The 16,145-nt window shown below is 43.7% G+C and overlaps 1 protein-coding gene across 1 annotated transcript in view; it reads left to right on the top strand.

The window, feature by feature from the left end:
- The window catches only part of SLCO3A1 (solute carrier organic anion transporter family member 3A1), a 502,692-nt gene that overhangs the window by 347,935 nt on the left and 138,612 nt on the right, over positions 1-16,145 (top strand). The window contains exon 4 of the mRNA XM_082254687.1: positions 13,637-13,900. Within this exon, the coding sequence (XP_082110813.1) occupies positions 13,637-13,900 (264 nt within the window). The remainder of the gene's footprint in view (positions 1-13,636; positions 13,901-16,145) is intronic.

Raw genomic sequence — 16,145 nt, 5'->3', positions numbered from 1 at the left:
ATGGGTCTTAACCCTGTATGTGCTGGAATCCCTTATAGTCAGGGGTGGGGGCTCTTTCCCACCCGAATATCACTACAGAGCCCCCCAAATTCCGGGTCCCAAATATCGCTCTATTCAACACAGAGAGCACTGCGATTCAGTCCTCCTGATTTTAGCTATTTCCAGGAATTTCTCACCCGTCTTGGGTGACCCCCTGAACATTTCCCAACTTCCCTTAAAGAGACCACAACCCAAACACAGGAGATATATAGCGATTGTCCAGGACCCAACCTTGGCGTCCTGTACATATCCCCCCCCTCTGCCTCAACGCGGAGGTGTTGGAGGCACCACACGACAGCATACAGTGGACTCGGGAGAGGGCATCGGCATTCTGATGCTGTCTCCCGGGTCTGTGTTCTACCACAAAATTGAACTCCTGGAGAGAAAGGAACCACCTTGTCACCCTGGCATTGGTGTACTTGTTCTGTCTCATCCAGGTCAATGGGGCATGGTCTGACACCAGGCGAAACCTCCTACCTAGGAGAAAATACCGTAGGGAGTCCAAAGCCCACTTGATGGCAAGACACTCCCGCTCCACCACAGCGTAGTTTCTCTCTGCTGTCGTTAGCTTCCTACTCAGAAAAACCACGGGGTGTTCTTCCCCATTGACCACTTGAGAGAGGACCGCTCCTAATCCTTCACTTGAAGCATCTGTCTGCACTACAAAATCCTTGGAGAAATCGGGAGCTACGAGCACCGGATGTTGGCATAATGCCGCCTTAAGCTTCTGAAAAGCTTCTTCGGCATTCGCGCTCCACTTTATCATCACTGACTTTCTACCTTTGGTCAAGTCAGTCAATGGTGCAGCAATGGTGGCAAAGTTGGGGACAAACCTCCGGTAGTAGCCAACTATGCCCAAAAATGCTCTGACCTGCTTTTTGGTTAGGGGACGGGGCCAGCCCTGTATGGCTTCTACCTTATTCATTTGGGGTTTAACCAGCCCTCTACCCACAATGTACCCTAGGTACTTGGCTTCCTCCATCCCGATTGCACATTTCTCTGGATTGATGGTGAACCCTGCTCTTCTCAAGGAGTCTACGACTGCCTGAACCCGGGGAAGATGGGACTCCCAATCAGTGCTGAAGACGACTATGTCATCCAGGTAGACGGAAGCATATCTTTGATGTGGACGTAAAGTTTTATCCATGGCCCGTTGGAATGTGGCAGGGGCAGAGTGCAGACCAAATGGCATCCTTTTGTACTGGAAGTGGCCTTCCGGGGTGGAGAAGGCTGTTTTCTCCCTGGCCTCCTTGGTTAGGGGAATCTGTCAGTACCCTTTTGTGAGGTCAAGTGTGGTGATATACCTGGCTGGACCCAACCTCTCAATTAACTCGTCTATCCGGGGCATAGGATATGCATCGAACTTGGAGATTTCATTAAGCTTTCTGAAGTCATTGCAGAAGCGAAGAGTGCCGTTGGGTTTAGGCACCAACACAATTGGACTCGACCACTCGCTCTGCGACTCTTCAATGACATCAAGCTCAAGCATTCTTTTTACCTCCTCAGACACTGCCACCCTATGAGCTTCTGGGATACGATACGGCTTTAACCGGATTTTTTCATTGGGCTCGGTTACAATGTCATGCTCGATGACATTGGTGAGACCAGGTAACCCTGAAAACATGTCCCTATTTCTTTGCAGAAATTCTTTTGCCTGTTGGGTCTGGGGCCTAGACAGGGTAGCAGCAACCTGCACTAGGTCAATCCCTGCAGGGTCCCCTGACTGGACACCTATCACTGCAGACACCTGTTCTCTATCTCTCCAGGGTTTCAACAAATTTATGTGGTAGATCTGGTATGGCTTTCTTCTCTCAGGCTGGTGTACCTTGTAGTTCACTTCCCCCATTTTTTCCACTATCTCAAACGGACCTTGCCACTTGGCCAAGAACTTGCTCTCCACCGTTGGTATTAGGACGGCCACCCGGTCTCCTATTTGAAATTGTCTGATTTTAGCCGACCGGTTGTACACCCTTCTTTGGGCATCTTGAGCCTTCTGCAGATGCTCCCTCACCAACGGCATTACCTTAGCCACTCTCTCTCGCATTTGGGAGATATGCTCTACCACAGTTTTGTGTGGGGAAGACTCACTTTCCCATGTCTCCTTTACTAGATCTAGCAACCCCCGGGGCCTTCGCCCATACACTAACTCAAACGGTGAGAAACCCGTTGATGCTTGTGGAACCTCCCGGATGGCAAACAACAGGGCAGGGAGTAACATATCCCAATCCTTCCCATCTTTCTGGACCACTCTTTTTAACATGCATTTTAAAGTTTTATTGAACCTCTCGACTAGGCCATCAGTCTGCGGGTGATAGACGGACGTCCGCAACTGCTTAATCTGGAACAGTTTGCACAAGTCCGCCATCACTTTGGACATAAAAGGGGTGCCCTGGTCCGTCAATATTTCTTTGGGGAACCCCGTTCGGGAAAACATTTGAAACAGTTCCCTGGCAATGGCCTTAGAGGAAGTTTTCCTTAAAGGGACTGCTTCTGGATATCTAGTGGCATAGTCTAGGATGACTAGTATATATTGGTACCCCCTTGCTGACTTCACCAGGGGTCCTACGAGATCCATTGCAATTCGTTCAAATGGTACCTCGATAATTGGCAAGGGTACCAGGGGGTTTCTGTAATGGGACACCGGGGCAGTTAACTGGCAAGTCGGACAGGACGCACAATACCTTTTAACCTCGGCCTTTACCCCTGGCCAGTAAAACCGGTCAGTTACCCTGGCCTCTGTTTTTTCTGCCCCCAGGTGTCCTCCCAGTGCATCATTGTGGGCTAGATCGAGAAGCATCCGCCTATAAGGCTGGGGAACCAGCAACTGCTCGACAGTTTCCCCTCGGCTTTCAGCCACTCGATAAACCAAGTTATCTTTCAATGCAAAATGAGGAAACCTCTGGTCTGCACCTGGTATTTGTGGGATCCCATCAATAACAGAAACCTGCTCTCTAGCATTGACCAAGGTAAGATCCTGCAATTGAGCGGTGCCAAACGCACCCCTGGATACGTCCAGGTCTGGATGCACTGGCCTTGAGGAGGTTTCCCCTTCACTCTCCTCAACCTGGGACTGTGGTGGGGAGAGTTCCTCATCATCCTCTCCCAGCATAACCTGTAACGGGGAGACTTCCCCCCCCTCAGAGGTCAGCTCGGTCTTGCGACCTGAAACAGAAACAATATCGTCCACTTTAACATTTTCTGCAATGTCATTGTTAGTGACAGGTACCTCCCCATCAGGGGGTTGTGTTGTGGGGATTTCAGGCCCGGACCCCTCAGACTCTGTTCCTTCGAGGCCGAGGGTCCCCAGTCCCCTTGGTTGTCCAGGCTGTTCACACTGTACCTGGTTCCATAGTTCAAAAAACAGTGGGCAGTCCCGCCCCACTATGACATCATGTATCAAATTTCTTACCACCCCGACTTCTTGTGTCACAGAGGTACCACCATAGGCAACAGTTACTGGCACCAGGGGGTACTCTCTGGTGTCCCCATGGATACATACTACCCGTAGAGTCTTACTTACTGGGCCGAGTCTTCCGATCACCCTGGTATGTACCAGCGTTACCATGCTACCAGAGTCCAGCAGAGCCTTGGCAGGAAGGTGGTTCACCCATAGTTCACATTCAAACTGTCCGGTCGCTATATCAAGATGGGTGGCACATGCTCTTTGCACATAAAAAGAGCTTCTCCGAACAGTCCCACACTCCATAGGCTCCTCCTGAAGTGGGCATTGTGCCCGGGTATGCCCCCAGGACTGACATCGCCAGCACTGTATGTCTCCCATCCTTGGGACAGGAACCAACCTCCGTGGTTCTGCTGAAGAAGATACCGGTTTGTGGGTGACAACGTCTGGCGGAGCTTCTCTCCTAGGTGCTGTGGCTGGCCTGGTTGCCCTATGTGTGGGTTCCCGATGCTTGGCAGGCCCGAGCAGGTCTTCCACCACAGTGTATCTTTCGACCAACTCTACCAGCTGGTCAGCGGTTGCAGGGTCACCATGGCTTACCCAGCGCTGTAGGTCATCTGGTAGGGACCGCAGGTACCAGTCCATCACTACCCGTTCCACCATTTGCGGGCCTGTCAGCTTCTCTGGTTGCAGCCATTTTTTCACCAGCTGTACCAGTTCGTGCATCTGGGACCTGGGTGGCCGATTAGGTTTGTACCTCCAGCGGTGCACCCTCTGAGCCCGGACAGCTGTGATCACCCCCAGGCGGGCCAAGATCTCTGCCTTCAGACGCTCATAGTCGCAGATGTGCTCAGTTGGAAGGTCAAAGTAGGCTTTTTGCGGGTCACCAGTAAGGAAAGGGGAGATAATGCCAGCCCATTGGTCACGGGGCCACCCCTCTCTCTCCGCTATCCTCTCAAAAGTTGTGAGAAAAGCCTCCACATCATCACTGGGGGTCAGTTTTTGCAAGTAATGACTGGCTCTCACAGATACTGGGTTGCCATCGGCAATGACTGCTTGCTCTCGTCCCTGAGCCAAACGCTGTACTGCCTCCTGCAAGGCAGCCACCTGTGCTTGAGTGGACTCCTGCTGGGCAGTAAACTGAGCAGCTAGCAACCGTGTGCTTTCCTGTTGTGCCTTTACAGCCTGTGCCAGGGCTTGCTGCTGCTGAGCCATTGCTTCCTCATGGCGACGGTTTGCCTCTACTGAGGCTTGCTGCTGGGTCACAGTGGCTTGCACCAGTGCTTTAATAACTTCCTCCATGCCTGCTGTTTGTAGTGTCTGAGCTGTTTTCACCCAAGACATGCCATAGGTATACTGTCTCTTTAAATGTCAGTTTTTGGTTTTAAACGGCTTTTGCGGCTGCAAAATGCACTCTGCCCGCATCCGAGACACCAGTTGTAAAGTTTGGGGGTTCTAGCTCCACCGGATTGAGTGCACAACCGTTTAAAACATAAACAAAAAGGCTTTATTTCAGCAAACTTAAACAGGCTTCCAGCAGTGCATAAATCAAACACAAAATAAAGTCCGCTTTTCTTCAGCACAAAGGAATAAAGCAAGAAAAAAGGCACATACGGTTTTGTGGATGGGTCTTCACCCCAAGGTTTGAAACAGTCCTTAATAGACCTCTCAGCAGCTTCCAGCAAACTTGCAGCTCCTTCAGACAGGTGCAACCACCAAACTACTCCTCCCCCACACTCACCTATTGCTGCTTCCTGTCTCTTAAGGACTGCTTCTCATGGGTCTTAACCCTGTATGTGCTGGAATCCCTTATAGTCAGGGGTGGGGGCTCTTTCCCACCCGAATATCACTACAGAGCCCCCCAAATTCCGGGTCCCAAATATCGCTCTATTCAACACAGAGAGCACTGCGATTCAGTCCTCCTGATTTTAGCTATTTCCAGGAATTTCTCACCCGTCTTGGGTGACCCCCTGAACATTTCCCAACTTCCCTTAAAGAGACCACAACCCAAACACAGGAGATATATAGCGATTGTCCAGGACCCAACCTTGGCGTCCTGTACAATATATATATATATATATATATACATTTATGATTATTTAATTGTTTTAATAATATATTTTTTTTAATATTATTATTATGGATTTTTTAAATTATAAACTGACGAATGGACAAAAATGTGAAAAAAATGCAGTTGTCACTTGCAGCATGGACCAATATGCTGAGTAACGTTAATCTAGGGATTGCAGGTGGGGGTTAAAACATTATGATAGAGATCCAAATGAGTATATCTTATATCTAAATACATCTATAGCCATCCAGATATCTGCCTGCCTGCTGATCTGTCCATCTGCCTATCCACCTAACTCTGTCCTAATGTCAACTTTCATAATTTTGCCATTATTGTGTTGCAAATCTTTCTTGAAAATCCCCAGAATGGGATTTATTTGATGAGAGAGCTGGAGTCTGATAACAATCGTTCACATTGCTTTATTTGGTAAAAGATAAGCGGTCAGAACACCTAAACAAAACCAGCAGAACTCGAATGTGTTTCAGAGCAGCACGTTAGCATTCTGCTTAGCTTTATTGGATGTCAGGAATCGCTAATCTTTTTTGAAATAAAGCATTGTGAAGGATTGTTATCAGACTCCAGCTCTCTCTTCAGATTGTATGCCTTGGAGGTCTACCGAAATCTGAATTGTTGAGGCTGACATCCCTGGTGTTTAGGTGGATATCTTCTTGAGATACTTCAATCATTTTGTAGAGATATAATAAAGGAACTAAAAGTTGTGAAAACTTTTTGTACTAGCTATCAAGACTGTGCACTTTACCGTTTTTTTAAATGCTTACTCTGTAACTGAGTTTCTTCCTCAAAAAGTCTTCTTTTCAGGTGACCAGTGATGATGGGGATAAGCTGGATACAGAGACACATTGAGGATTTTATCTATTAGAAACAAGAATATTCAACTGGACCTTAAAATATTTGTATTTTTTGGTATTGATTGAAGGACACTGGATAGGAACTGTTGATTGGCTAGATCTAGCTGATATAAAGGAATACTAAAGGTGGATTAAAAAAAAAATGACATACTTACCTGCTCTGGGCAATGGTTTTGCACAGAACAGCCCCAATCCTCCTCTTTTTGGGGCCCCTGTTGGTGCTCCTAGCCCCTCCCCCCCTGCTGAGTGTCCCCATAGTAAGCCGCTTGTTATAAGGGCACTTGTGCATGTCCACTCCTGTGCCCTCGCTCTGTGCCTATAAAACCCACAGAGCGAGGCTCAGCCCCACCCCCCAGCTCTCTCTCTCTCTCTCTCTCTCTGACTGATGGACAACAGCGGGAGCCATTGTCTTTGAGTGAATGAAGAGCCAGTAATCCGGGAAAGCCACTGCTCTTGTGTACATTGCTGGATCGAGATCAGGGTAAGGTAAGTATTAGGGGGGCTGGGGAGAGCTGCACACCTAAGGTTTTTTTGCATGACATTCAAATGAAAGTGGTCGAAAAGGCTGAAGGTAAAAAACTTCAGCCTTTTTGACTACTATAATTTGTATATTATCTTGGATTTGTAGAGCAGCTCAGGGCTCAGCAACCTTTTCCAAACTGTAAAAAGAGACATCTAATGTCTCTATTCTATTTTTGCCTTCATAGTTGTAGTGCTAATGGCAAATTAAACTCATTAAATATTATTATATTAAGGCGGTTCTAAATTTAAGATCAGCCCAATTCCTGCACCTTCAGACCTTAGACCAGCCTCAATTCCTGCACCTACAGACTGCAGATCAGACCCAATTCCTGCACATTCAGACCTTACACCAGCCTCAATTCCTGCACCTACAGACTGCAGATCAGACCCAATTCCTGCACATTCAGACCTTACACCAGCCTCAATTCCTGCACCTACAGACTTTAGATTAGCCCCAGTTCCTGCATCATAAGACATCAGATCAGCCCTGAATTCCACACCTTCAGACCTCAGATCAGCATGTTTGGACAATTCATAGGTGACCAAGTGCTAAGCCAGAGCTACCATTATAACACCCTGCTTTTCCACAAGTAGACAGAAGAGGTGTCCTCCCTGCAGAAAGGGAGGCAACCAATGGCAGAGTGTCACTGTTAAAGGCATTACGTGCCCACATTCGCATGCATGCTGGTGTTGTCAACCCTCTGATCTGGGCAGAACATGATAGGTTATATGTTTTTAGGGGAATCCTTAGCAAAATATTTAGAAATGTGGATAGATTTGACCATGTCTGCAAGGCAAAAAAGGCTTCCTTAAAATGTTACTTAAGTATTGTTTTATGTGTGTTTTGGGAAGTAAAGGCTAATGGTAACTCGGATGGGAGAACTCATGGATAGAAAACCAGAGATGTGAAGAAATGATGTGTTTCAATGGTTTTAGAATTCTCAATAAAAAGCTTCATAGGGAGCCAATGCCCCATTTGTTTTGTGCAAAGTAAGATTCTGTAAAGATTATTTTCTTTATCTTCCTCTGAATCAACTGCTGGTTTACGGTTCTAAGAATGCAAGTTGTTTTTATTTTACTTTATAATTTAAATTATTTTTGCTTTTTGGTCAATTGAGCATGTCTTTGCAAACTTATATAGTCTTATAAGGTGCTTGTGTTTGACTGCTCTTAAAACTATGGCTGTCAATTACACTGCTTACTTGCATACATTTTATTTCTCCATCTTGGCATTATGTCTCCTCCCCTTTCGTGCAACTGCCATTCAACTTAATAACACTTGTGTTGTCTGTCTTATTGTGATTTGTGACAGCCATCTTAAATCTAAGCAAATAATATGTGCAGCAAGAATGTACTGCAAGGGAGGGGCTGCTTAACACGTTATCCGAGCTAGAGGATTGATACGAGGGCTTTACTAAAAGTGATGCAAAAGTGGGGCATAACCTTTTTAATAACTTACATAGGTCATTAAAATTTCTATGTTGAAAGAGTACCATGTCCTCTATAGAACTAGCCAATCAATTATTTTTCTTCTTCTTTTTTTTTTTTTTTTTAATTGGCAATAAATAATGGATTCCGCACTCCCATTGTATATATCCCTTTGCACCTGCTGGTGTTGTAGGTCAGACATAGGGTATATGTTGCATCTGGTCTTTCCGATGCTCCAACCATTCTGGACGCTGGAAGTCCATTCCATCGTACGAAAGTTCACAGACCATCAAATTCTGTATACTTCAGGATTCTATCTTTTACATCACTCCAACATTTGTTGGTGAATGCATCCCACTGCTGTATCCCTTACCCTTTGGAAATCCTTTACCATGTCCTCTGTCACTTTTGGTTAAGCAAAATTAAAAATATAAGGATATTGGAAAGCTTGACTAGTGTTTTTAGGGCACTGAGGAGAGAACCCATAAAATAAGGTTTCATTGGATGGTCTATTCTTGCACTCCAGAATTTGGGTGGTTTCCTGTTCTGTTGTTCTCCCCCAGGCTGCTCCAACATGGCAGAGGAAGAGTGGCACTGATGTATTCTTTATTTCATTGGGTTGTTCAGAGTCTTTAAACGTGATGTCAGCCAGGGAAAGGGAATAAACCTTTTTTATTGCCCCTCCGTTAATTCCCCTCTTTTTTTTTTGGCTCTCCTGTACTAACTCAGCTCTGGGAACTCTAATCCGTGTCAATCCTCTGCACCTTTGCACCTTTTTGGTTTAAAGAAAACTGTATTATTGTTTAATGCAATAAGATCTCAGTGTTCTGGACATAAACTATATTTTGTGAAAATACAGTGCATCCAACAATTTCATTCGAGAGAAGTTAATCATTAGATCGACTTCTCTCCAGGGGGAATGGCCATAGTTAGATCAAAATTCCTAGCTGAACCATCCGAATTTCAATCTATCTATGGACAGTTTTACTAGTATACAGTTCATGGGTGTATGGGTACATAGAGTGCATCCGGACAGTATTCACAGTGTTTCACTTTATGCACATTTTGTTATGTTTCAGCCTTATTCCAAATGGATTGAATTCATTATTTTCCTCAAGATTTTACAAACAATATCCCATAATGACAATGTGAAAGAAGTTTGTTTGAAAACTTTGCAAATTTATTAAAAATAAAAAATGAAAAAAATCACGTGTACATAAGTATTCACAGCCTTTGCTCAATACTTTGTTGAAGCACCTTTGGCACCAATTACAGCCTCAGGTATTTTTTAGTATGATGCTACAAGCTTGGCACACCTATTTTTGGGCAGTTTCTCCCATTCTTCTTTGCAGGACCTCTCAAGCTCCATCAGGTTAGATGGGGAGCGTCGGTGCACAGCCATTTTCAAATCGGGTTCAATTCTGGGCTCTGGCTGGGCCACTCAAGGACAATCACAGAGTTGTCCTGTAGCCACTCCTTTGTTATCTTGGCTGTGTGCTTAGGGTCATTGTCCTAAAGATGAACCTTCACCCCAGTCTGAGGTCCAGAGTGCTCTGGAGCAGGTTTTCACTCTGTACATTGCTGCATTCATCTTTCCCTCGATCCTGACTAGTCTCCCAGTTCCTGCTGCTGAAAAACATCCCCACAGCATGATCCTGCCACCACCATGCTTCACTGTAGGGATGGTATTGGCCAGGTAATGAGCAAATGGCTGGTTTCCTCCAGACATGATGCTTGCCATTCAGGCCAAAGAGTTCAATCTTTGTTTCATCAGACCAGAGAATTTTTTTTCTCGTGATCTGAGAGTCCTTCAGGTGTCTTTTGGCAAACTCCAGGTGTTCTGTCATGTGCCTTTTACTGAGGAGTGGCTTCCGCCTGGCCACTCTACCCTACAGGCCTGATTAGTGGAGTGCGGCAAAGATGGTTGTTCTTCTGGAAGATTCTCCTCTCTCCACAGAGTAATGCTGGAACTCTGTCAGAGTGACCATCGGGTTCTTGGTGTCCTCCCTGACTAAGGCCCTTCCCCCTTGGTCGCTCAGTTTGGCCGGGCGGCCCATTCTAGGATGAGTCCGGGTGGTTCCAAACTTCTTCCATTGACGGATGATGGAGGCCACTGTGCTCATTGGGATCTTCAATGCTGCAGACATTTTTCTGTACCTTTCCCAAGATGTGTGCCTCAATGCAATCCTTTCTCGGAGGTCTACAGACATTACCATGGACTTCATGTCCGATCAACTAAATTTACCACAGGTGAAATCAGATCATGTTATAGAAACATCTCAAGAATGATCAGTGGAAACATGATGCACCTGAGCTCAATTTTGAGTGTCAAAGGCTGTGAATACTTATGTACATGGGATGTTTTTAAATAAATTTGCAAAGATTTCAAACAAACTTCTTTGACGTTGTCATTATGGGGTATTGTTTGTAGAATTTTGAGGAAAATAATGAATTTAATCCATTTTGGAATAAGGCTGTAACATAACAAAATGTGTAAAAAGTGAGGCTCTGTGAATACTTTCCAGATGCACTGTATGTACCCATACCCCCTTTCAGAGAACCCCATTGTATATTATTCTATTCACAAGCCTGAATGGAAGTCGTTTTCTTATTTGTTCTTTTCTGAAATTTTCTTTTTTGTCTTTGTACTTGTTTGTATATTTTTTGTCCTTTCCTTGTAAACTGTTGCAAAACTTAGATAAAATGCCAAAAAAATAAATAAAAAGAAATAGATTCTAAGCAGAAGCAACATGCCATTATTGAGTTATTGACGAAGGAGGGATGCAGGCTCTCTGACATTCAAAGAAGGCTACAGAATGTTTATGGAGATGATACCATTGATCAGAAAAATGTTTTGTCATTGGTGACTCCTGTCAATAGTGTCCTCTCTATAAATGTTCTGTAGCCTTCTGTGGATGTCAGAGAGCCTGCATCCCTCCTTCATCAATAACTCAATAATGGCGTGTTGCTTCTGCTTGAAAATATTTACCAGCAATGAAGTAGAAGAAGAAGAGTTACTATAGAGAGTGTTATTCTAACAACATGTGAAATTTCAATAAGGTATTCCCCCTCTAAATTCACATCTATTTTGGCGTGTTGGCATCACTTTCAAATGACTGCCGACTTTCTCCATGTATTTAGTTCTTCCTAAAGACATGATCCCTTTCATATTCACTGAAAATACAAATTACTTTTCCTTTGGCTGCTACAATTTAGCACACCTTTACACCCCTTCCCACTTCTCAGATGAGTTAGGGAGACTTTTGCCAGAGGACCTTCAGGAAAACCCGACCCTCCTCCCTTTTCTTTTCTTTTTTCCTTTTTTCCTTTTTCTCCTTCCCATTTTTTTCTCCTATGTATTTTTCTCTCTATACTCACACCTTTCCTCCCCAATCTCCATCTTGTTTAGACCATTATTAGCCAAATACTATACAGGTAAAGCTTAACTCCCAGAATAATACATAAGCTGGAGGAACTTATTGGCCATTGTGTAAGACCCCCAGTTTGACACCTTTTAACCTCTTGACCCCTTTAAGCAGTTTAGGATGCCAAAAGACAGAGCAGCGTTTATGATCATGTGACCGCCGTGATTGGCTGTCACGGCGGTCACATAATCAGAAATCTTTGATCGCAAGTAGCAATCGGAAGCTTTTTCCGTTAGCCGGCGTGCAGGGTGCGCGCTCTCTGCACAACTGTATTTACAGTAATTCAGACAAATATGCAGCCGCTCAGCACGAAGGCCCACCAACCGAGAGGCTGCAAATTTGCATGTGGCAGGAGCCAAGGGGTTAAATTGTGCGCACACCTCCAAATTCCAGAGGTTTTCTTTCCTTTTCCGGAGTGAGTTAATGCCAGTCTTTTTTCACTACATACTAGATATATACCTTCTTATTACGTTTGCAACAACACACAAGGTTGGTAATCTGAATATCTTTGGCTGACATACCTTGATGTGTTTTGGTGATGCTCTGATCATAATTGTTTAATGCTTTTATAATCACTTTTTGTTATGAAAAAAGCATTCACTGTATTACTCATATGACATATGGATGATTGTTATGAAGATGATATTCCTATTTAGCATGATTTGACTCAGTTTGTCACTTTGTATGCATACTTTGTCTACACATATTCTTCTTTTACTTATATTATTTTTGGTCCTTTGTAAACCCTTATTATTTCCAATACAATTGTTTGGAATGAAAAATAAAAAGTTATGCCCACTTTAAGGGCTGTATCGAAAGTAATGCAAAAGTAGGCATAGCATATTTTATTAGCTTGCATAGATTGTTGAAATTTCACATGTTGGTAGAGTAACTCTTCCTCTATAGTATCTCTTCTTCTACTTCACTGCAATAATGGATTCCAAGCAGAAGCAATGTGCCGTCATTGCGTTCTTGATGAAGGAAGGATGCAGTCTGTCCGACATCCACAGAAGACTACAGATTGTTTACAGAGATGACCCCATTGATGAGAGTCACCAATAGCAAGACATTTCTCCTGTCAATGGTGTTATCTTTCTGTGTGTCAGACAGCCTGCACCCCCTCCTTCATCAAGAACTCAATGGCAGCACATTGCTTCTGCTTGGAATCAATCGTTTACCTGCAATGAAAAAAAGAAGGGGTTAATACAGTACAAGAGCTTCTCTCCCAACATGTGAAAATGTAATGACCTATGTAACCTCTTCACGCCGGCGCCTCCTGCCTCATTAAGAGCTTTAAGTTGCCGGGAGGCAGGGCGTGGCTTAAGGTCATGTGACTGCTGTGATTGATGGTCACATAATCCCAAAATTCCTGATCGCCGCATGCGATCGGGAGCGTTCGGTTAGATGCTGGTCACCGTCTCAACATTGCGCTATTGACCACAATTCATGCAAATACGCAACCTTCCGGCGCTAAGGCCCATTGTTTTTAGAAGGAGTCAATACAGAGGAAGAGCTATTCTACCAACATGTGAAAATGTAATGACCTATGTAAGTTATATACCTCTTCACACCGCCGCCTCCTGAAGAGCTTTAAGATGCCGGGAGGCAGGGCATGACTTAAGATCATGTGACTGCTGTGATTGACGGTCACGTAATCTGAAAATTCCTGATCGCAGCATGCAATTGGGAGCTTTCGTTTAGACGCTGGTCACAGTCTCAACACCGCACTATTGACCAAAATTCATGCAAATACGCGGCCTCTTGGCACTAAGGCTATTTGTATTTATTTTGCATTGTGATGTAGTTTCTTGACAACTATTTATAGCAGGTTACTGTATGTACTACTTTTAAGCATTCCATTTTTATTTGTGTTGCGTTCCAGGCAAGTTAGAAATCACTCCAGAAGACCCACGCTGGATTGGAGCCTGGTGGGCTGGCTTTCTGCTTTGCGGTGCCTTACTCTTCTTCTCGTCCCTACTGATGTTTGGATTCCCACAGTCTCTCTCTACACATATGGATCACGCTGAGGAGAGCGAGCAGACCATGCTACCTGACCGAGAATACGAGAGGCCAAAACCCAGTAACGGAGTGCTGAGGCATTCTTCCGAGTCAGGAGAGGGAGCTTCCTGCTTTCAACAGCTCAGAGGTATGCAAGTATCGTGTTTTTTTCCTAGTAGGAAACTTGTAGGAAAATGTATTGTTGGTTATGAATAGTGGATGTAAAATCATTATTCCCTCGATATATATCTTGTGGAGGAAGCATACAATTTAATTTACTCTGACAAACAATAAAAATAAAAAAATGACCTTGCATGGCATTTGCACTTTATAAATAACACATCATAAATAACCCAAATCGACTCCATAGAGGTTCCTGTTAAAGTTCATGAAGGCTTTTCAGATGTGTGAATAAAGGTAGCCAGGATGAAGTTTGTGGAACACGAGGGAATGAGAGTTGACCTGAGGTCAGGGACAGAGAAACTGTGTTCCTAACCAGAAAAGTTATGTTGAAATCAGGACATATTCTTGAAAGATTAAAGCCGTGCCCTGGAGAAATCAAGCCACATCGCAAAGCAGCAGCGGAAAACCAACATCTAAGTTCATTTCAGTCCACGCGACCTGCTGCTTTCCCAGTGCAAAAATAAGCCATCTAAGCACTGCTTGTTGTGAACACTTAAAGCGTATTTCCACTTTTGCAGCCAAATTGGGAAAGCACCTATTTTATAATTGTTACATGTTCCCATTCATATAGCATAAATTATAAAATTAAATTAAAATTGCTGCTTGCCATTTTAAAGGTGCAATTCTAATAACTCAAATCTGGAAAAAAAAACTTTTGTTTATGGGGGGCTGTGCTTGCCATAATTGCCCTGTCTGTGCTAGGCTGGCAGAGCTCATTATCAGGTGTAAACTAGGGATGCACCAATACCAAGTTTTTGCGTGAGTATCAGTACTCACACAAACGGTACCAAAACCCCATTAAAATGCATTGATTATCCCTGCAGAGGCTGATCAAATGCTGGTTTTCCAGCAGGACCTTTTAACATAAGCTGGTCTAACGATTGTGGTACACACAGATCGAAATTCAATCAGTTCTTGCTGAACTGGGCACATTTTGATACATTTATACCTAGCTTAATTTTGACTGTTCAGGAATATTTACAGTCAGCCATAGGGCTTTCACCTAAGAAACATCTAAGGCTCCTTTCACATTTGGAATAGTGCTTAATCCCAATTAGTTAAAAAAAAAATAAAATACAGTGCTACATCCCAATGTGATTATCAAAATGGAAATTGAAAAGAGAACTCTAAAAAAAATGGGACTTTTGAGGCTCAAAATGTCACAATAAAACACAAATTCTTTATTTAGATTCAACACTCCTTTCTACTCTAACTTTCCTTTGGAAATTAATTTACAATACAGACCTAGGTTAAAATTATGACAAAGCAATACAGTATATCGGAAAGTACTGATTTTTTGTGGCTCGATGCGTTTCATGGATTTAATCCAGAAAATCATTTTCCCTGTTAAAATAGGACTTTAAAGGCTCAGAGAGTAAACATATGCTTGTATTAAAGAGCTATAATTTTATTTGTAAAAAAAAAAAGTTTTTTTACATATACGAAAAAAAATCCACTTCTTTAGGAGCAATCAGTGTATGTGTAATCACAGCCATCTAAACAAAAATAATCATAAATATTACAATTCTTTATCCTGGTAGGTGGAAAAGAGTGATAATCCTGGGCGACGATGGGCGCAAGGAAGGGTCACGGGCAGGGATCAATCAAGAGGCCAGCAGTGTTCAAACCATGTCCCACCCTACCAGTCCGCTTGTGCAAGGATACTCAACATCACTGCCATCTAGAAGGTGTTCATACATCAGAGAAAATCAGTCCCCTCATAAGATATTAGGCAGACTGCTAAAAGATTTCAGGATAACAAAACAAAAAAAGCCATAAACCAATTATACCTTGGTAAAACTGATATGATGCCTTCCAAACATCTAGGAGTCACCAAGCAAGTGGAAGTGTAATAAAATAAAAAAGAAATCTGCCAGAAGAAGTACTCTAGAAAGAGACAAATCACTCTACCTTATCCCTATTAATTATAGCACATTTTTTATACACATCTCACCCCATTTTTAGCTTCCCTAAATTAACAGCTCTAGTGTTTAAGAGCGCAATCTGTCAGTGCTTACTATTCCTAAAGTTATAGGTGGGTTTAAGGGCAATGTTGGCTATTCTTTCTTAAGCGGGCTGGTAGAGTGGGACGTGGTTTGGTCACTGTTGGCCTCCTGATTGGTCTCCTGAAAGGGCTTGTGGCCCTTCTTTGCACCCATTGCCCGCCCAGGATTGTTACTCTATTCCACCTACCAGGATGAAGAGTTGTG

Source organism: Pelophylax lessonae (genome assembly GCF_965119305.1).
Source record: "Pelophylax lessonae genome assembly, chromosome: 4".
Classification (NCBI taxonomy): Eukaryota; Metazoa; Chordata; class Amphibia; order Anura; family Ranidae; genus Pelophylax; species Pelophylax lessonae.
The sequence above is the reverse complement of the archived record's forward strand: the minus strand, read 5'-3'. Positions and strand labels throughout refer to the sequence as shown.